Source organism: Haemorhous mexicanus, chromosome 10 (genome assembly GCF_027477595.1).
Source record: "Haemorhous mexicanus isolate bHaeMex1 chromosome 10, bHaeMex1.pri, whole genome shotgun sequence".
NCBI lineage: Eukaryota > Metazoa > Chordata > Aves > Passeriformes > Fringillidae > Haemorhous > Haemorhous mexicanus.
In genome coordinates this window covers 22,165,037-22,186,974 of record NC_082350.1, presented here as the reverse complement: position 1 = coordinate 22,186,974, position 21,938 = coordinate 22,165,037, and the positions used below count along the sequence as shown (strand labels likewise).

The 21,938-nt window shown below is 46.9% G+C and overlaps 1 protein-coding gene across 3 annotated transcripts in view; it reads right to left on the bottom strand.

Moving 5' to 3' along the window:
* PLD1 (phospholipase D1) overlaps window positions 1–21,938 on the bottom strand; it is a 74,626-nt gene that overhangs the window by 6,650 nt on the left and 46,038 nt on the right. For all 3 annotated transcript variants that reach the window (XM_059855774.1, XM_059855773.1, XM_059855772.1), the window contains 12 exons: window positions 20,310–20,420; window positions 18,872–19,081; window positions 17,923–18,139; window positions 16,898–17,011; window positions 14,781–14,909; window positions 14,369–14,487; window positions 14,082–14,195; window positions 8,441–8,551; window positions 7,680–7,768; window positions 4,153–4,266; window positions 3,023–3,072; window positions 1,981–2,115 (listed from right to left, as the gene is read on the bottom strand). In XM_059855774.1, the coding sequence (XP_059711757.1) occupies window positions 1,981–2,115; window positions 3,023–3,072; window positions 4,153–4,266; window positions 7,680–7,768; window positions 8,441–8,551; window positions 14,082–14,195; window positions 14,369–14,487; window positions 14,781–14,909; window positions 16,898–17,011; window positions 17,923–18,139; window positions 18,872–19,081; window positions 20,310–20,420 (1,513 nt within the window). The remainder of the gene's footprint in view (window positions 1–1,980; window positions 2,116–3,022; window positions 3,073–4,152; window positions 4,267–7,679; window positions 7,769–8,440; window positions 8,552–14,081; window positions 14,196–14,368; window positions 14,488–14,780; window positions 14,910–16,897; window positions 17,012–17,922; window positions 18,140–18,871; window positions 19,082–20,309; window positions 20,421–21,938) is intronic.

Sequence of the window (21,938 nt, the reverse complement as noted above, 5' to 3'; positions counted from 1 at the left end):
TTCTAAGTCTGAGAACCAAGGACACCGTCTGCCTCAGGCCCCAAAAAGTACAAACAGAAGTGAAGTGCATTGGGGTGGGGAGCAAACTGGAGTATATGACTTCATTAGCTGAAGCTATAATTAGGGAATTAGACCGATATGCAAATAGACCAAATTTATATCTGTCTGAAAAACTCATTACCATTGTCCATTTTGGGTGTAGCCCCTTGGGGAGGCTTTGTCTGCCCTTAATGTACCTGAAGGCTTCTTCAGTAAATATATCCACTTTTATATTTTTAACTTTGTCTGGCCTCTGTTACTAGGTAAGCCCAGGCATCAACCAGGGGGCTTCCCTGTGGAAACACAGATCCTGAGAGGAGCTCAGGGGAGAGAAAAAAACCCCAACTAATTTTTGTGGGCTTCAAGGGAAGAAAATTAAATCACAGCCAAGCCCAGGCCAAGATTTTCAAAATTTCTTCTTTCTGCAACTTGCCAGATGCTTCTGCTGAAGGAGCCACAGCTTTCAAAGGTCTGAACTGCATCTGGTTTGGATACCCAGCTACCTGAGGCAGGATGAGCTCCCTGGGTGAATCACAGAATGCTTTGGCTTGGAAAAGACTTTCAAGCTCCTCTCCTTTTAACCTCCCTGCCATGGTCAGGGAAACTTTCCACTAGACCAGGTTACTGTGCCATTCAAGGGGGGACTGCTCAAGACCAGCTGAGGCTCTGTCCCCCCAGACAGGTTTCTCTGGCCTACAGAGACATCAGAAAGCAGGGCATGGGGGAACACTGCTTGCTTGCAGCTGTTGGCTCCAAGGAAACAGCAAGATGCAGGGAAGGACAGGCATAATGAGGTCATTAACCCACAGAAATTACCAAAACAACAATAAAAAATCTCCAGATACAGCTGTAAGAGACCCCCAGGCTGCAGTTAGCCATTGAGCCTTCCCAGGAACTGGATTAACTCCAGGGGAGCCAACACCTCCAGAGGAAAAACCAGCTAAGTGCCTCTCTGTCCTTTCACCCCCTCCTCCAGCCCAGAAGCTCCATGAGCACTTAAATTCCATGCACTCTCTCTCATGGGCAAAAGGGATGACTTCCCATCCCCTCACCAGGCACAGGCTGTATAAAAATCTACCCTCAAGCTTATAGGTACAGAAAATAACAACTAAGAGCTGCCTCAGGCCCCCGAGATCATCCCAGCTGGAACATCACAGCTCCTGCTGTGATATCAAACCACCTCAGAGCTACTCTGTGCACTGGAGACAGGATCTGGCCTCTGGGAAGGTGACAGAGGAGCAAACCTCACCACAGGGCATCTGAGACCACTGCTTTAAAGGGAGGGAGTATTTTGAGTCTTGTAAAATCTGGTATTAAGGTATTCATTGGCAAAGCTTAGATTGCTGATGTAACAGCTCAAAAAGGGCTTCTTTAAAGAAACAGGCTGAAATTCTGCTGCAGTTTAAGAGCTCTGAGCCTGAACTCTCTTGTCTTTGCTTCATGTTCTCATAATAAATATGGTAAGAGAAGAGGATGAAATGATATCTATTATTCCCTATAGCATATTGTCCCATTCTTAGGAAATGGAGCTGATACATGACACATGTTGTCCAAACCTTCCAAATTTTACAGCACATTCTGTTCTTTCAGGAACAGATGACAAGTCTCACAAGTCTTCCTGCTAGAGCAGAGTTTGATACAAGACAGATGGACAATATTCCCTGCACTGGGATTCTCTTCACGGTTACACACAGATTTAAAAGATTTTAGAAAAAACAAATGAAATGACAGCCCTCTGAATCCTTTCTTCCCTCTTGATGAATTTATGAGTTAAGTTTTAGGTGGTTTTTTTTTTTTTTTTTTTTAAACAGCAAAATATTTCTCATGAAAGAAATGACAACATGGAAAAGTCCATGGCAGTGCAGCCTGCACTGTGCATGGGCAGGGATTGATCCAGGTATAACCCAGTGCTCCCAGCCCCTCCTGAGAGCCCCTGCTCACCGATTATAACTGTGTTGTCATCAGCAATGAGCAGTTTGCTGTGCACATAGATGAGCTCTGTGACCAGTTTTCCTTCCAGCTCTGCATATGTTCGAAGGCCACAGAATGAGATGTAGTTTATCCACTTATCTCCAACTGAAAATTGAAAGACAAGAAAATTGATGGGGTGAGGGAGGTGGACGAGAAAAAAAAAAAGACCTTGTTTACATGAAGACCCCTATGAATAATAGTTCACTTTTGACTTTTAAAACTTATAAATGAACAGAAAACAGAAAGAGTTTTTTTAAAAAATAGATTTGAAAATTTGTTTGTGAGCTCATTGTGCTACTCTGGTCTGCTCCCTGCTCAGAGACTCCCACTTCAGTGAGAAATTACTCCAGTCTCCTGGGCACAGCACAATAGGTGGACTATGAGACTGTTTTTCTGCAGATGTTGCAGAAAGGAGGCTGGAAGCAGGTGTTTTGTCCATGGTCAGTACGGCAAATGTGATCTAATGCACTTCTGTGCAGTTCAGATTTACACCAGGACCTAGAACAAATGAGGCATTATGCACGGTCCTAGTGTTTGTGATATGTGGGTTTCCACAGTCCTCCAATTCCCAGCAGAGCAAATTCCAGCAGGATTCCTCATGGCAAGGAAACAGCCTCCTGCTTAGGCAGGTTCTTCCTCTCCACATCTGACAACTGCCAGAAATAAACCCTGTGTGGGATCCACGGGGAAGGCTGAGTGCTCACGGCTCCCAGAAGCGTGACCCCGCTCAGGACATTTTCCAAATAACACAATCCTGAGCAGCTGCAACTGTGCTGTGCTCCTCCCTGGGGCGTTCCCCTCCTCTGGATCAGGGCTGCAGCCAGGTCTGAATTCTGACAAGTGGCCATGGCTTGAGTGACCTGAAAGATCTCACCACGGGAGGACGGGCAAGGAGGAGGTCGCTCTCAGCCCCACGAGCCCGCAGCATGTGTTGCATGAAATGTTACAGATGCATCCATCAAACAGCAGCATCCAAAGTAAACCACACAGAAGAGAGGAATAAAGTTCTTACCCTCTGCCTTCAGCTGGCCCAGGATGGAGTTTTCCCCTCGGCACATGGTCCTGGAAAGAAGGTAGGCAGCCATCAGCACCCCCGTGGCTCCAGACAGCAGCTTGTGCTGGAGCAGAACTGGGTGGGGTAAATCACAAACAGAGCTGCCTCTCAAACAGCAGGAGAAACAGGGTGCTTCTTTTCCCAAATGACTGTTACTACTTCAAGCACTGCTCATGTTCCAAAAGGAGCTTATACCAACCTACAGAGGAGCCGGGGAGCACTTCTGCCTTCTAGAGCACGTGGCAATGATTGTAAACATGTGACAAGCAGGGCTGTCACATGTTTACACAGGGCTACCCCCTGTGCCAGGCCTGGGTGTGAAATCCCATTAAGAAAACATGCAGAACACCAGGTCAGGGAGTTTGTGTGATTATGGCTGGGCTGGAAAATCCACAGCCAGAATCCCACTGAGAATCAACCAACCCATGGGCCATTTCCTCTGGCTGCCCTTGCAGGAGGAAGCTCAGGCAGAAGGGTCAGGGGGATGTGCTACTTTCCATCTGTTTGCATCCTCTGCCCCACTTGTCGTCCTGGAGGTGCAGCAGGACCCCTGCAGGCCAGCAGACAAGAGGGATTTCACTCTGAGGGCTGCAGCCGTCTCTGCACACTGTGCTGTGGCCATACTGTAACACAGCAGCTTTCCAGTAAAACCATCATGGGCCATTTTGCCTTTGACATTTCTCACCCTGCTGCATCTCAGTCCTTCCTATGAGACTTGCTGGGCTGCAAGTGCCCCCCCAAAACATCCATCCTGGAGCAAGGTAATCACACTGGGGAAGATGCCATTGCCTGCATGGGGCCAACGGGCAGAGCCAGGCCAAGTATAGGCCAAAAAAGCAGATTTGGAGACAAATCTTGGTCAGTAAGTCTGATTAATCAGCAAAGTGGAAAACAAATCATAGAATGGCTTGGGTTGGTTGAGCCTTAAAGCTCATCTAGCTCCATGCCCCTGCCATGGGCAGGGACACCCTCCCCAAGACCGGGTTGCCCAAAGCTCTGTCCACGCTGGTCCCACTGATGGCAGGTGGGGCTTGGGGACCCCCTGCAGCAGTGGAGGTGTGCAGAGCTCTGACAGCCTGGTGAGGTACCTGTAGTTGAAGTGCATGATGGCCTGCAGCGCGTTCCCCCCGCCCGTTGAGATGTCGCCTTCGAAGCCGGGCAGCAGCGGGATCACCACGTACACTCGGAACCGCCTGTTCTCCCTGAGGAACAAGGGAGCGTGGGGAATGTCAGCCTGGGAGTGCTGCACCAGCCTGGACCAGGCACAGCTTCACACCAGGTAAAGTCCCCTTGGTTTCGCTTCCCCTGAGATGACTGAGTTCCTTCCCATCCAAGGCCACCACACAAATTTTAAGGGAGCAAAGTGTGAAGTGCTTTTCCAGTTTCAGGAAATCATCACCTGCCATCAGGGCTGCTCTGAGTGCTCCTTCAGGAGCAGAGGGAATAATTTACTCTCAGCAAATAACAAAAGAAGCTGAAGGAGAAGAAACACATTTTTACTGAAATTCAGGAGCAGGCTAAGGATTTTTCAGATTGTGTCTGCCACTACAGAAGTTTGTTTGAGCACCCCAATAGGCCAGTCACTGATTCTGGTGCAGACTGGTGGGGACAGCTGCCTGGCTGAGCACAGCAAAGCTTACAGAGCTATCACAGGCAGAAACCCAAAACCTAACCCAACATTCCCACTGCCTCCTGGTTTTCAGAAGTCAGAAACCCAAGGTTGAGAGAGTGTGCAAATGGGACAAAGGTTTCCACAAAAGGTGGAAAAAGTTCAGGGCACAAGCAGAATATTGATTACTGGGGGAAGGCAAATATATCCTCGATACACCACAGCACCCAAACATCACAGTTCCAGAGTACTCCAAACGAATCCATACCCTCATCCTGATTCCATTCAGAACAAAAGCTACTATTGTGGCACTGCTTGGGGCTTTTCTCAAAGCTCCCTTTGGGTTCCCTCTGCTGACCGTGCCAGGTGCATCTGCTCTGAGAGCACTTTCCAGGTGCCCCTGGGTGCTGGGAATTCCCGGCTCTGTGCCACGGAGGAGGAGGAGGAGGAAGAGAAGCATGATGCTCCATGGAAGGATGCTGCCACTAGATGGCAAACACAGTTTAATCAGCACAAAACCATTTCAGCACACTCTGAGGATGAGCCAGTCTGCAGTTTTTGCTAGCAGCACTCCTTCCTCGGGCAAGCCACGCCTGTGAATTTAGGGGAGTGGGAATTGTGAAGCACTGGGGTCCCATCTGAGCTGGGAGGGAGACAATGAGAACATCTGTGTCTCATTTCAACCTGTGCTTCCTTCCAGCTGTGCTGGGCACTGCAGACTGGCTCTGGTTCACCAGCAGAGCTCAGAAACAGTTCATGAGGCCTTACCCAAACACAAGAGACTGTGAAACCAAGTCTGTTTGTATCATGAGAAAGGTCTACCAACAAAAGCATTTCCCAAAAAAGCAGCTTGTTTGTACAAGGACAGTGTTTACTAAACTGCTTAGAGAGCCACCCATGAAAAAAAGAGGAAACCAAGAAAAGAACATTATTAATAGAAAATATTTAGTCTAGGAGAGTGAAAAGTATACAAGCTCACCACAGACCTTAATTTATAATTAAATGCTGTTCTCCTGGGGCAGTTTAAAAAATCAGCATTATGATACAAACCATTTAGGTCTGAATTTACTTTTAATCTTGGGTAATGCAGAATTTGAACCTTATATTCAGTTAGGAATTTGCCAACATTAAGCCAGCACAATATTGGCATACAACTGGAGTAATGCAGAAGTGAGCATTGTATCTGGAAATGGGTCACTAAGAATCTGTGTGACCCCCCCTTTGTGATAGACTTTTAGTATCTGGACAGAATGATAAATATAAATTACATAAACTAACTTTATAAAATAGGAAAACCTTAACAGATTACCTGGAGAACTGGCTGCTGGCTCAGTAGCATTGCTAACAGCAGGCAACTGATGCAAAGGACCTAAGGTGGTCAGTTCTCAAAGGCAGGAAAGGCAACCCAGAGAGGCTCTCTAGAGGGGCATCAATCAGCACAGAGATCACAGGATCCCAGAATGGTTGGGGTGGAAGGGACCTCACAGCTCCTCCAGTTCCAAAGTCATGGCAGGGACACCCTCCACTACCCCAGGCTGCTCCAAACCCTATCCAACCTGGCCTTGGACACTTCCAGGGATGGGGCAGACACAGCTTCTCTGGGGACCTGTGCCAGGCCCTCACCCTCAGGGAAGTTTTTCCCAATACTCCATCTAATCCTCTTTCACTTCAAAGCCATTTCCCCTTGTCCAATCACCCATGCCCTTTTCCCAAGTCCCTCTCCAGCTCTCCTCTAGCCCCTTTAGACACTGGAAGGTGCCCTAAGATGCTTTGTCCAGCTGCCTCTGAGCCTCAAAGATGCATTACAAATACAGCAACAGCATTTCCAGCAGCACTGGCATTGCTCCTCATTTACCACAGGTGAGAAAATCCATCCCACCTTTTCATCCTTAGCTAATTTCAATTTTTTTGGCTACTCACTGCAGCTCACACAGATCACAGGCAACTCCTCCCCATTGTTAATGGCACAGCAGATAACACCCAGGCTCTCCCTGTTGCAATAGTGCTCTTCTTTCCACAGTGCTCTGAACATAGCCTGGCCCAGGGCAGCTCCTGTGGCCTTGCAGACATTTCCTGCACTGTGGTGGCTGTCTCAGTTTGGGTACCTTTCTCCAAGTGGGAATTTCCAAGCTCAAGTGCAAAAAAGAACAAAATTCCTGCAACCTTGGAGAGAGACTTCTGGAAAAACAGGCCCTGCAGAGTTCTGGACAACTACAACGTGGAAAAAATAATCCATGCAAAAAACCACCTCTGTGTGTGGCCAAAAAGCCCATGAGAGATGAAAGAGAAAAGTTTAGAAAGTTTCCTGTATTTCAGCCCAGCAGAATCAGGGTACAGTTTTATATTATGAAATGTATGTCTCAAAGAGACTCCAGGGCAGCAACCCTAAGCAAGGCTGCCCAGGATCAAAGTGAAGACAAGCCACAACCTGTAGCATTAATGTTAACACAGGGTCAGGTGTGCTGAAGGAGTGTCTAAAACATGGCTGGATTCAATCCATCCAGGAACAAACAACGGTCCCCTTGCAAAGACTGGAGGTGGTGAACACCCTCCAGCATGTACCAGAAAAAGTTGTTCAAACAATAGTAGAACCCTGCAGTCAAATCCTCAAAATGTTTTTGCTTCCCCAATTTGAAGCCGCTCCTCTCTAGATGATTTAAATAAACCACAAATCCCAGTTCACACTTCCCACCCTTGAAATGGCCTGACCACCCAGCTCAAGGCAAATTGGCAATGGAGCAAAGGTGTCACTGAACCAGAGCACAAAGGACTTGTCTTTAAACAAGTTCTGTAGTTAAAAATACATTTACATTGGGGTAAGTCCAGAAAATCACTTTCTGGATGCAAAGAAACCACTCAGGAGTCTCACTGCTACAAATGCAGATGCTGGACCCCATCAGTTACAGCACAGCTACTGTCCAGCTGTGGCCACTGAGGGGTTATTTTTTGCACCACACCATGGAAATGCACCTGAAGAGTTCCACTGCCTCATTAAGAACAGGTTACCTGTGAGCTTTAAGAATCCTCTGAGCAATCGCATCACCGATCTTGTTCCAGACAACTTTGTCATCAGCACAGCTAATAAAAAACTGGTTCTGCAGGAAAAACAAGAGAAGCTACAGTCAGACACTGCCAGCAACCAACCCAAAGTATTTGCAAGCTTTATTTCAGACCAAGAGCAACTAAAGATAGCTGGGTTTGTGTGCTGTTGGATTGTAGGCTTTTTAAAATTATGATTAAATGATATGCATGTCTGCGCTTGCTTAGGGAATGAATTAGTCCTTATTAATCACACTCCTTAGAAAGTTCATGTAAAGAGCAACCTAACAAGAGCCTAAGGAAAAAAAAAAAAAAGAGGAGAAAAAGCATCTCCATTCAGCCAGCACTGAGTGTCACTCTGACACAAGAGATTGCTGCAGCTGAAGGCTGTGTGGATGAAGAGCTGCCCTGTGAGTGGGAGGTTTGGGCATGCACAAGGGACACTGCAAAGCCACAGAGGGGACAGGGAGACTATTGCACAGGCAATGAAAGCTGCTGGCAATTTTGCAAAGAGCCTTATAAAGGAGAGGTCTACTTTTTTCCACCTCGTGGTCAGACAGCTATCAGGGTACCCAGCCATCAGTCTGGCCTGAAGACCACTGAAGGTAAAGGATCTGTCTAAATGCCTGAAAACTAGGACCAAACCTCAAGAAGTAATTACCCTCCTGATGGCTGCAAGCCATACCCAGAGCATCAGGACCCTCCTGCCTTCCCTCCCTGGCACTGACCTCTATGTAGATGTAGTGCTTGCTGTTCTCTATCACGCTGATGTAGGCTTTGTGGATGGACTCCTCGTGGTATTTAATGCCAGCAGACCAGTCAGCAGCAGAGCGGATCACCTGGAAAGCAGGAGAGAGACACCTTCAGCTCTGTCCATCCAGGACAGCACCATGGCACCTGAATTATCCCAGGGCCAAGGCTCTTCCCTCACAGAGCCAGGCTTTCACTAAATTAGGTAGTAAGTGCAACATTTATAGTGCATTTGTAATTGTGAGAGATGGTAGTCAGAAACAGTATTAATGCTTAGTAATGTTTTGATTAAAAACATAAGAGCCCTGTCCCATTGCTGTACTAGTGCCCTCTCCCACCTGAGCAGCTCCAGATGCTCTTTCTTAAGGTCTTATCATAAACTGCTTTAAAAACAACCTAAATTTCCAAGCTTTAGGGGTGCACATCTCCATCAGTGATCTCCTGCCCAGCACTTTAAAGCTGGTCTCCAGACAGGGCAGGGTGTTTTTCCCCCAGGGAGGCTGTACAGAATGATACAGTCAGTCTCATAACGCAGGCCATGCCTTTGTCCTCAGCACTTGAGGTCAGTTGTTTCTTCTGCCAAATTCTTGCACAAGCCATCCCATTTGTGATGACAGAAGTTGTACATTTTTTTGTTCAGCTGCCCACATTTATTTCTTAGTTTTTACTGGAAATCCACTTTTAAAGTAGATTCCTGCAGGATCTACAGGGCATGCCCTGCCCCTCCACCCTGCAGTTTTTGTGCAAGAGCCCAGCCAACATGAGAAACAACCTTTGTTTGTGCTCTGGGCCAGGCTAAGCAAGCCCCACAGCAGTCAGTATCCTGTCCCCCCAGCCAGAGATGCTGTGACACCTCCTGCTCCTGCACTCTGATTCAAGAGGCAGCCACACTACACCCCAAGTGGTGTTTTCCTAGATGGAAACGTAGTTTTAATTAAGTGTTGGCAGAGCACGTGCTTGGGAGAATAGTTACTCGTCATTAGCCTCTCTCTTTAAACATTGTCAAGACAAAAACATTGAAACAATAGCCTTAAAATATCTCAATATAACCATTATACTGGAAATCAGGACGAGTCCCACACAGCACAAGACCCAGGGGCTGGGGATCTGTGAAATGTGTGTGTCAGTTCCAGCAAAATCCTGATCTCTTGGGAATCCACCAAACCAATCCTCTCATCTCCAGAGGATCTCTGGAGGTGGCACTCGGGGCCATGGCTGTTAAACAGCAGATGGCTCCTGAGCTAATTCCTCCACCTGGACAGGAGCTTTCTCCCACATCTGTTTTTCCCAGTGAAAACCAGGCCCTGCAACTCTTGTATTTGGCTGCTCTCTTGGCCAACAGGAGAGTGCACTCTGCAGTCTCCCTAGCTGAGTATTGGGCTCACAAATGTTGGAGTGAGGGAGCCAGCCTGAATACAAGAGCTGTCACAGCCTTTAACAGTGCCAAACAGCTGCCCTTTGCCTGCACAAGCCTCTGCAAGGCCATGATGATCATTCCCAAAGGTGTTTAATCACTTATTGGTTTACAAAGCCAAGGCTGAAAGCTCCCACTCATCCCAAGCTGGGCACTGCTGAAACAACACTGAGCAGCATGGCAGACTGAGATCTTGAACAAAATTCCACCACTGGTATTAATAAGCTGCTACTGGTATTATTAAGAACAGAAAAAAACAGTTTTCCAGGGTTGAAAGCAGGCTAATTATTCCATATGCAGCCTGGACTGGAGCTCACAGCACATCCACTCTCAGCAGCACAGCAATCTGGAACAGCACCTCAGAAAGTGGCAGATTGTAGCTTTTTAGTGCACAAAATCTGTTTGTTGTTTTTGGTTTGTTTGTTTGGGTTTTTTTGCTAGTTAACACAACAGAGCCATCACTCAAGGACCATCCCTTTGCAGTACCATGACTTCCCAGCGCATCATCCACCTGCCCTTCCCTACATTCCTCCTCACCCTTCCACATAACTGGCCCCCAGCTCACTCCACACCCCGGGCTGCCCCTATTACAGTGCCACCATCCACCTGCCCCACCCCAGAACAATGTGTCATGGCTAATTCCAAAAAGCTGGCACAGCACCATCCAAAAAGCTCCCATCAGGTACAACCTCAAATCCCCCTGCAAAGGGAAGAAGAGGTGTCAGAAAATGTTGGACGAGACAGCAGAATGAGTATAAGGTCCTTCATCTTGGACCTCCTCAAAATAAAGTTGTTTTTAACAGGTCTGCAGCCACAGGGCAATGCCACCAAGGCAGCATCCCATGGTGACAAAGCAGTGGCACTCACACATACCAACACCTGGAAATTTGCTACACAGCCCTTCCCTTATCACTGATGCTCCATCTCACGCTTCTGGACACCTCTCTTTCCTGTCAAGGTATTTAAAGGCAGCTGGTTCAAACCCAACCTATTTCATGGGGACAAAAGGCCACATACTGCCCAGCAGAGCCCCTCCCATGCAGAGCTGGAGTCTCCATGTTCCAGCCTCTCCCTTCCCCTCCCTTGAGCCTCTCAATAGCTTGTCATCCCTTTAACTTCTCTAACTGATACAAGGGTAATAAATGTGATGTTTGCTGAGGGCTAGTGCATAAACCCTGAACAAAGCAGGGCTCGCACGCAGACTTCAAAGAGGTGAGGGCGTCAGCTGCTGCCAGAGCATTAAACTTTCATTGCATTTCCATCAGGAACGGGATGTTGCCTCACCACATCACATCTTTTGCAATGCTGGCTTTGGCAGATAACTGCAAACTCTGGAGTGGAAATTGGGAGATGGAATAGTGGAAAAAAAATCTGGCATTGCCTTTGGCAGATCTCTATTCGACTCTTGCAAAAATCAGTGTGCTCTTGCAAAAATCAGGTTGCTTACTGCAAGTTTAAATGAAAGAGGATGGGAGCGCATGCCTGACTCCTTTTCCTCCTTCTCAGACTGTACCTCCACAGCGTTTCCCACACACACTGCATTCATCCTCCCTGCCCAGGGGAAAGCCCTTGTCAGTGCTCTGTCCTCCCAGAAGTGCTTTCCTACTCCTCTCCTCTCACAGAGGAGAGCAAAACCAGATGGTACAACGAGGCTGGAATCTGTTGCTGACAGGTCAATGGTTTGGGCTTGCAGCAACATTGCAATCCCCAAGGATCCTTTGTGTTTTTCCTTCCTCTGATCTGCCCACAGTTGAAGACAGATTTGCAAACAAGGTCAGAAACAAGAAATCCAACAGCCAGGCTTTCTTCAATCACCCCACAGCCAAGGACAGTCCTGGGATGCTGGATTTTACCTTGGGGCAGTACCTGCTGCCTATAAAATCCCTACACAGTACTCACATGGAGATAACAGGGGATTGGCTGCTGGCCATCCAAAGGATTTAATACTAAGAGAAACCAGAATATTGCTGTAGTTTTTCTGGATAAAAAGTGGGTAAAAGATTTTAGGATATCTGCTTATTTCTGTGCAGAACTGTACCACTGAGAGGACATGCGAGCACCTGAGCCCTCTGCTCCAAAATGAACAAACTGGACAGGCAAGAGGTTGATATTTCTGCCCCTGCAGAGGCCCTGATGCACCCCCTGGGAGCTCCAGAAAAAGACAACCAGAAGAGGGAGTTCAGATCCAGGCTGCAGGTGTCCTCCCATGTCCCCACTTCCTACAGCAGCCAAATCTGAAACCTCCATCAGGAGGAGAGACTGAGTCACTTTTGGATTCACAGTGGGACTTCAGGGATGCTCAGTGTCACCTGGGGACCAAGGAAGCCAGGCCAGTGTGGGTATTAGGGAGGAGACAGTCAAAATTTTACTATGTCTCTGCAAATCCCTGCCTTGGAGCTTGAGGAGGTCACCCAGAAATCATAACCCAACTGAAGCAGTCTGGGGACCTGCACCCCAGCCTGGGCAGAGGAGCCACCTTCACTGCTTCCACCAGGCTTGGCACTGCAAATGTTCTTCCCCACCAGTTTTCCCTCATACTGGGAAGGTTGGCACATTTCAGGCCAACCCATCTGCAGCCTAATATCACGTAGGTTTATTTATCTGTCTACATGCAGGGCTGTTTTGACAGATGCATAAATAAGAAATGAGCAAGGTAGTTTCAAATGAATAATTTACAAGACAAACCTGCTCTCTTTTTGCTGTTTATGGCATCATTGAGAGCAGCCCCTCATTTCCTGGATGTATCAGTTATTTGCAATGCCTCAGCAATGTGGTGGCCAGGCTGGTTCTCCAACTGCTCACCCATCACTCAGCACTGGAGTCTGCGGATTCCGCAGTCACCGTTTGAGCTCTATCCTCTTCTCCCACGACCTGATGCCCTGAGCCAGCAGCTCTGCAGCTGGACTGAAGAAAAGCTGCATCTAGGTTTTTCTCAGTTTAATTTCTCCTTTGGGAACTGCTTCCAGTTCTGTAATCAGTAGAGCTTAACTTTTTGCTACAGCAAACCCCGTGATTTAGAAGTTGTGGCTTATCTTGCGGTTGAAGTGTGCTCAGGGGACGCAAGCCCCATCAATTCCATGAGAACAAGATTTCCCAAAAAGCTGGTGTCAGACACAGACAGGGAGGCATTTACAGCCACAGGGAACAGGATGATGCCTGAAGGGGACTACTTCCCAGCAAGCTGGAAGCCTTGCTTTGGAGGCTGATGTAAAACACCCCAGAACCCTGACACAAGATCCCTGTGCTGCCCATCCCTCACACCACACAGAGAGGAGCAGACAATGCCCTGGCAACCCACAAACCCAGAAAAAAGTATCTTATTTCACTAAGCTTCCCCAAGCAGTGCTGTCATCTGGGCAGACCACTCCTTACAAAGAACAAAGTAATGCATTTTTCCTGGTTTTGGTCTAACTGCTCTTACTTCATATATCTTTTATCCACGGAGACACACAATAGTTATGCTGAAGCAGCAAAACCATTTTGACTTCGTACTCTTCAACAAGTTCCTATTTCTGCTGGGTAACAGCAATATTCAAGTATTCAAATATGTGCACTTGACAGAGCAAACTGCGCTTTTAAACAGAGGTATCTTGGCAATTCTGACTGTGAGACTGATTGTCACAGATCAGACTGTGGGCTGACTGTGTGGAACTGCAGAGGACCCACTGGGGGTGCAGGGCTGCATAATAAAGTGCAGATGAAGCTCAAGGCAGAAAGCAAGACTCCAGCCCCAAGACTCCACTTAATGCTAGGCTCTCACTGACCACGACCCGTCTGAGCGAGGCGTCAGGGCCTGGCAGACTGCTCTGAGATCTGAGATAAATACCCAGTGGGTAACCTCAACCCATCAGGCCTTCTTGAATCATAAAGCTCAAATGTTAGGTGTTAGATGAAGAGCAGCAGAAAACAAACCATTAAACCACACAGCTGTGCAAAGTCACAGTGTTCCCACCACTTGAGTACTGCAGACACTTTAGTCCTCTTACCTCAAAGGTGGAGATATATATTAATGCCTCTCTACTGAAAGTGTTGCATTATTCTACTGCATTTGAGGGTCTGATCATCTAATCTGTGAGCTGAATTAGACAAGAGGTTTGCATCTTATAATTCAAGTTCTGCAGAGGGTCTGTCAGGCATTCAAACTTCATGGGAGGATGCAGAACAAGCCCTCTGAGGCATATAGTGAGTAGGAGACCAACACCCACCTGGACTGTGGCAGGAACAGCCTCAGGCACCTGATACTTCAACTCATGAGCAGTTTGCTGAGATTTTGGCAACAGGAATGGGTAGGACAGGGACCGGTATTTGGGTTTCATAATCTGTATAGGGGGGGAAAAAATAGATAAAGAAAAAATGCTTGCAACAGATAAAGCAAAAATGCTTGCAACATATGTAACAACACAAGGAAATAAAACAGATGCCTGCAGAGGGCAGGGGGATGAGGCAAGGCTGTGCTTATCTCCGTGCCCTCAGCAGTGAGACCCACACCCACCTTGGTGAAGTTCCAGCGCTGGATAAAGTGCCGGGCGACGTCGCGTGCAGCTCTGCCGTGCACCACGGAGGAGATGTCGTGCCAGGGCATCCTGGGTGTGGTGTATCTGTCAATGAAGTCTGTGGGACAGAGGAGCATGGCTGAACTTCCTCAGACAAAGGACATGAGTGTGGAAAAGCACAGCATCCCCCTCCTCAGACTGAGGTTTCTGGCACCAAGCATCCCCAAGGCAGATGACTTGGACTGCAACAGCATAATTGGCCCTAAAATCCCTCAAAGGGAGTTTTGCTGCTTTTGTCTTGCAACCAAACCAAACCAGCCTTGTTACCTCTGGCTTCAAGGCAGGAAAAATAAGATCTGAGACTGAAAAGGTACGGAAGAAAGTTTGGGGAATGCAAAGACTCCCACTCACCAGCAAAAGGCTTGTCGAGTTGAACCCAGTCTTTAAAGACAAAGTTGCAATAGTCTTTTCCGTGCCAGAACCTGGTTTCCCCAAGCAGTTCTCCAACACCTGTCTTCAGGCTACGGATGGATCCTTTATCTGTCCAGGCAAACAAAACAAAAACATGCTCCAAAGTCATGGCCATCCATTGCACACAGCAGTGAGAGACTCAGCCATGGAACAGCACTGCTGGGACCTGCCAGTCCCAAGCAGCTGAAGCTGGTTTTTCCCTAGTCCTCCTGTTACTTTCAAGGGATATATGTCAGTATTTTTTCTTCCCTATTTTAGTATTTCTTGTACAATCAGAAGAGGTTATAAATAGGAGTCTGTTATGGAAATGAAAAGCAGATGCTGAATTTTAACTTGGACGACATCACCCTATAACCATTTGCCTTTCCCCAGTTCAATATCACCTAAATATTCCCATATGGCAGATCATGTAGATCATCTACTTCATATATTTTACATTAATAGTGAACTAATTCCATCTTCTCTGCTAGAGAGTTTATTATTTTGCCTCTCTAGCAGGGTGTATCTCCTCTAATAGAAGTAGTATTTATTATTTACAATGAGATGTTCTTATTCCCTCATTAAGTATTGTGGGTTTTCTTAGTACCATTTCGTTTTCCAAATAGCAGTGTCATTTTGGATACAATTTTACATATTGAACAAATGGATCCTGAATTCCAAATTCATGTTGATTGAAAATGATCTGAAATATTGTACTCAGGGATATTCCCTTCTAACAGGATCCCTTTTCCAGAGCACATATTTCGGTGCAGTAAACACTTTTCCCAGGCTCTTAAAAAATCCAAAAATGTTGGCCTAGACCATAAACAGTTACCTGGTGTTATTTCCTGACTGTGAGAGCAGTCTTCATCTGTGACACCAAATATTAATGCAATAATTATACAGCAATGCCACGAGCAGAAACTTCCTCCTAACCCAACCACACCACCAGGTAACCACAAAACCCCTCAGTACACAGAAAAACCAATTTTCAACAGTCAACAAAACACACACTGGCAGCAGCACAAGACCAGGGGACAACAAAGCAAGCCCTGCCAGCACCGCTGTGACCCTGCCGAGCCAAGCTGAGCCAAGCCATGCCAGAAATGCCATGCAGCAGGTCTGCACCACAGCTGCCTTGGGAAGCTCCAGCCTCTAGTGAGAGTCCAGGTGGAGCTGGGGAATCACTGACTCCACATGCCTGGGTGGGAATGGGAATGTGTGGGATGCAGGCCAACACACGCTCTGATGACTGCACAGTGACTCATGAGTGAGCATGAATGGCCACGGGGGAGACGGCACATTGTCTCCACAAAGACATGGAAATGCTTTGTTGCCTGCCTCTACTTTGTAACCAATATTCTGTAATTGGCAATTAATGCCTTAGAGGAAGATGTTTGCAAGAGGGTGATGCTGAAGAACTACTCCTCACTCCGTTCCTGGACCCAAAGGCATCTTGGAAAGGAACCACACCAGGACAGGCCCTTCCAATACCAGTCCAGAGATGGGAACAGCTCAGTGCTCACAACCCCGCAACTCCTGTCTCAACTGAGTGTGCCTTCCTCGGTTTTAATTTAGGAGAAAAATAGGGGACCCAAGTCTTTGTCCTAACACAGGACTGGCAGCAGCCACTCTGTTGCTTCCTTTCTCTGTTTTTGTCTTCCTGCATCAGGCTTACTTTAAAAATATACAATACAGAACTTCCCAGTTCCAGTAACAGCTCTTTCCTTTACAGGATAAGAGCTGCTGAAATCATCACATACCAGAATCAGACCTATTTCTGCAACTGTTCCCTGCTGTCTTTATTGCAAATTTTTTGTTTGTTCATTTGTTTTATTTTGGTCTGTTGTTGTTGTTTTGGGGTTTTAAATTCTTATTTATTTACACTGCAGCATTTGTAGTTTCTGGAGAAGGCTCTTCTGCCAGGATGCCCACAGAGGCGGAATAAGGATGCTGGGAGAACAATAAGCAGTGAAGGCTGATCCTGGCACCCAACCTCACTCTTAGCAGAGTTATAATGCAAAAACACCAGCAGCTAAAGCCTGAAGGAGTCCACAGCTCTGCTTTCCTCCACTTACCCTCCCGAGGCTCAGCGAGCCCCTGTTTGGATTCACTGTGGTGATGGAACATTTTCAGATGGGGCCTTAAACTCTGGATTATATTCGGCTGGGTCCTAGTGGGGGTGGAGTAACCTGCAGAGAGTCAAGATGCTCTATTCGTGACAAAAACACATGTCCACCTCTGCACACTGGTGCCTGCTCCTGTCTGAAGACACCTGGCAGACAGGAACTCAAACCGGACGTCAGTTTGCTGAAACTGCAAGTGGCTGCCAGGCAAAGGACCTAATTCAGGACCCAGCTGGTTTTAACCCAAACAGATGCAACGAAGTACAAAGCCATGGCTGTGTCCTGAGCTGACTGCAACCAAGACCCCCATAAGGAGCCAGAGGCAAGAGAAAGATCAGCAGAGAGGGATGGAAATTCCACTAAGTTACCCCATCTTCAGTAGCTGACGACTTTCAGGAAGGATTTCATCCTGGAACAATTGTGAAGCTGATCCTTGTAATTTTAGCACTAAAATTATTTTTAATGTTGGGAATTAAAAGCTGCATTTAAATATTCAACTGTAGAACAGACTTTCCTCTCTAGTAAGAGGGTAAATTTGGAACATTTCCATTTATGTGAACTTATTTAAAACCTAGCTTTGAAGTCTGTGAGAGGGGATAATCCCATTCAGAAATTATTTGCCTGTTATAATAAATCCAAGCTGAAAAATCAAAGATTCAATTCTCTCTTGCAGGAACAAACACTTTCCAACAATACAAACATTAAGAATCACATACACTGTATCACATCATCCGAGGGCTCATGAAAATTGCTAATTAGCTAAATAAAAAATACATAAACCCCTTCTTCTCTATTGAGCAGTGACACAAATTTACATGTTGGCTACACACAGCTATTATTCTGATAGTTAGGTAACTTGTAAACTCTTCTTCCATACAAAGAACACATTGCCCTAGAAATCATGTGAACGTGCACATACACCCACCCACCACCTCCACACATCCTTTATATAAATTATTTAGCTGAACATCACTCACTTGACTCACTGTCGATGCTGCTGACGCTGTCAGCATGGTGTATGCCATGCTTGTGCAGGTGCTTGTAAATGCTGAACCTTGAAAACTTTTTGGGTTTTCCTACTCCTTTCATCTTTGATGTGTCTGAAGCATCATCAGCATTTCTCTCGAACAAGTGACTCTCTGGGGCCAGACCTTGAGGCTGCAGTGGGACCCATTCAGCTGACTCTGCTGCAGCCTTAGAAGACACAAGACATGGCTGCAGGTCAGGTATAAAGAAGTTTCCCTTTAACTACAGATTCTCGTGCAGATCAGTGCTCAGACACCCAACTCCATGCTCAGAAGAGAACACAGCCCATTCCCCCCTCCCCAGACCTGCCATGGCTGACCATGGCCAATAGCTGGACCCTGCCCACTCATGTATAGGCCCAGGAACTTAATGGGGAGAAAGCAACAATACCCTGGAGAGATGCACCATAGGCTCCAGGTGTTTCCCATAGGATAGGGTGAGGAAAGAGGCTTCTCCCATGGTGCTCTGCAGTACTATGTTAATTTGTCCCAGTTCTGCCTTCCCTACCCCTTTTACCTTTGCATGTTAATGTTTGGTAAATTCCCTCTTCCCTGTTTTCCCATGGGTTTGTGTAACCTCGCCCATCCATCCTGGCATTTTCTATTGGTCCCTTCCCTGTGTACCACCCCTGAGCCCTCAGACCAGTGGATCCCTGATGCTCTTCTCCACACCCTCTTTTCCTGGACCCTCCTTTGTCTTTGTTTATTTATACCCTGGGCCCTCCTTTGTCTTTGTCCCCTGGACTCCTTCAGCATTGCCCTACACTAAAGCACATTGGAACTCCACGCCTGGACCCTCCTGTGTCTTCACTGTTGAGCTGCTGCGTGTATGTGTGCTGGTGCTCTCCTACCCACTGGCTCTTGGGGAAGGGTGCATCCCCCACCAGCAGCACCCACTTACTGCCAGGTTGGCGGTGGACAGCGACTTGGTGGCGGCAGTGGCGCGCTTGACGCTGCCCACGTCGGTCAGGCGGTGCTCGTCGTCGTCCCAGCGCCCGTAGGCCAGGTCAATGCCACCCACGAACGCCACGGACTGGTCAACGATCACCAGCTTCTCGTGGTGGGCCCACAGGTACACCGAGGAGGACACGTGGTCTGGGTGCCTCATCACCTGCGAGGAAACCAGCAGTCGAGCTCAGCATCGCTGGCAAATTGAAATCCTTCCAGGCAGAGAGCTGGTCAGCCTTTTTTGGCTGTTTGGGGTGATGGGGAAATGCTGGAGTTGTTACTGGATGCATCCATGGCTTAATTACTGAGGCTACTCAATTTCCACATAGGTGGTGTCAGCCATATGGCAGGCAGGTGTTTCCCCAGGATGCAGGAATCCCAAGCAGCAATGATTACTGATGCCGGGATAGGTCACCCTTACAACAGCTTCATAAGAGGATCATAGTTAAAGAAACTGCTTCAGTTGAGCTGTAATAGCTGAGCTTTCAAACACAGAGCCTGCTCTGAAAGAAAACAACATATTGGTGATCTGACTCACTTTTTTGGTTGTTGCCACCACACAAGAGAAATGAGAAGTCGGGTGGTTTTTCCCCTACTTAAAATCAAGTTGTTTGGCATTTGTTTAGGAATTTCTTTTTGACAAGTAGATACAGAAATTAGGGTTCTGTAGACAAGCTCAGGGTTTTATTTATGGTGTTACAGCCACTAGACCAGTCTCCTGGAGAAAAAGCTACCAATTTTCACCTGGCTACTCCCAAAACCTGAGACACAGCTCATGTGTATTGTCCAGTTTTGCTACAAAAATGATGAACAGATGCTTCCCTTCTCTGTGACCATTGATCAAGTGAAAATAAATCAATTACTATAGCATAACAAATATCTTACTGCTCATTAGGGTGTATGTGTCTCTAAGAGACTGGATCTAGCCTTATCTACTGGTTTGTCAGCCACAACTGATTTTCTGCTTGGTACCATAAGAGCAGTGTAACAACACAGGACAGGGCAACGCTGTTCTTCTGTGGTGGGAACATTAATGCCAGTGTTGAGTCTGATCATTCACATTTGAGCAGAAATGCTGAAATGAGACAACACTCTCAATTTGTAATTTTCCATTTGATGTAACCCCATTAACTTGTCACATGAAATACTCTTATGAATTAAGTAAACAGTTGCTTTGGCAAATCTAAACTAAGCAATTTTATGTTCCATTAGAACCTAAAGAAATGAAATTGCCAGATGTGGCATCACCATATGGGTGTACCTTGTCAGACACACTGCAATGCTGGGTAACACTACTGAACCTGCAGTTCCCACCCAAATCCACCGGGGTCAGCACCAGCCATCAAGAACAACTGAATGCAAACACCCTCCACACAGCCCTGTGCAATTACCTTGATATTTGGATGGAGGTGCATAAGAGTCCGCTTGCTGTATTCACTGTTGATCCCCAGGGCAAGCTCCACCTCTTTGTACAGCATCACAAAAATTCTCACTCCTTGTTGCTGTCAGAAATAAAAAAGAACACATGGAATGCAGGCACATCAATGGATAGTGTCTGTTTCCAAAGGGAGGAAAAGCTAGAGGCAGTAAATGTGTTGTGTTTGCTGATGGAAATGCTGAGGTTATTTGTTCTTGGTTATGCTCTTCCAGATCCTCCATGGGAACCCCACAGCCTGGAAGAACCTTGGGAAAGCTCTCCAGCTTTCTGAGAAAGGCTCACTACCTGGGTTTGTGAGGTTTTTGTTGTTTTGTCTGAGCTATGCCAAGGCCCATCCACAGGTCACTCCTACAGCAGCTCCTTTTACATACCCTTTGAGGTAGATTTTGCAAGCACGATTCACTCCAATCATGTTCATCCACTAAAGTTCAATGTTGCCCTGAGGGTTGCTCACAGTTAAATGCCCCTGCAGGGTGACATGACCAGTGAGGTTACACAGACATCCCCCTCCTGAAGGGGATGTCACCAACTCAACACCAGTAAAGAGGTTCTTTCTGCTGGTAGAGCTAAACAAGCTCCTGGAACACAATGAGCAGTGCTAAAAACATGGTGCTTGTGACCAGCATTGTATCCACAGCAGGGTTTCTAAAAACTTTTGTTAAAGCACTTTCAAATGTGCCAAGTTCCTCCCAAACCTTGGCAAATACTGGTCACACACTGGGACACCTCCACTTCCCATAAATTAGCATGGATTAAAAGCCTGCACTAGAGTTTGCCAGCTTAAACTTGGAACCTAAACTTTCCACAGCCTTTTGAATTTCTATTCCCATAAAGCTGCTACTAAGAGCAAAGGCAATCTCCAAATTGTGGATGATATTCTCCTCTCCACTGCACCCAGGGAGTCTAAGGCAACGCTGCACACACAGCAAGGACAACCTCACCCCTACACCATGACATCAGCTTGCTGACTGCCCTGTTGAGTCAAAGGAACACCACAAGTGACAGAGCAAGCATTTCCAGTGACTGACCTCACTCACCTTACCACAATGTTTTCATGGTCATAAGAAAATCCCTGTCAATGTGACAAAAAGAAGCCAAATTCCTCCTCTGAGTGACTGATGCCTTGTGGCCAGTTTATTTTTGCCAAAAAACAAGAGTAATTTCAAACCAACAGCAATCAGACACAAAGCTCTCATTTTTTATCTAGGTATGTGGAGGGGTGAGGGCTGTGATGACAACTGGCTGGAAAGGGGATGGAGTCAAAGACTATTTCAGCACGTCACAGAATCACAGAGTGGTCTGAGTTGTAAGGGAGCTTCAAGACCATCTTGTTCCACCCCCAGCCTTGAGCAGGGACACCTTCCACTGGACCAGGTTGCTCAAAGTACCATTCAATCTAATCTTGAACAATTCCAGGGCAGCCATAATTTCCCAGGCTACCTGTACCAGGGGCTCACTACCCTCATAGGGGAGAATTTCTTCCTAATAACTAATCTAAATCTGCCCGCTTTTAGTTTAAAGTCTGTGTCCATGGAATGCATGGAATTCTGCCCTTCTACTACAGCAGGAGTCCAAGAGGTTT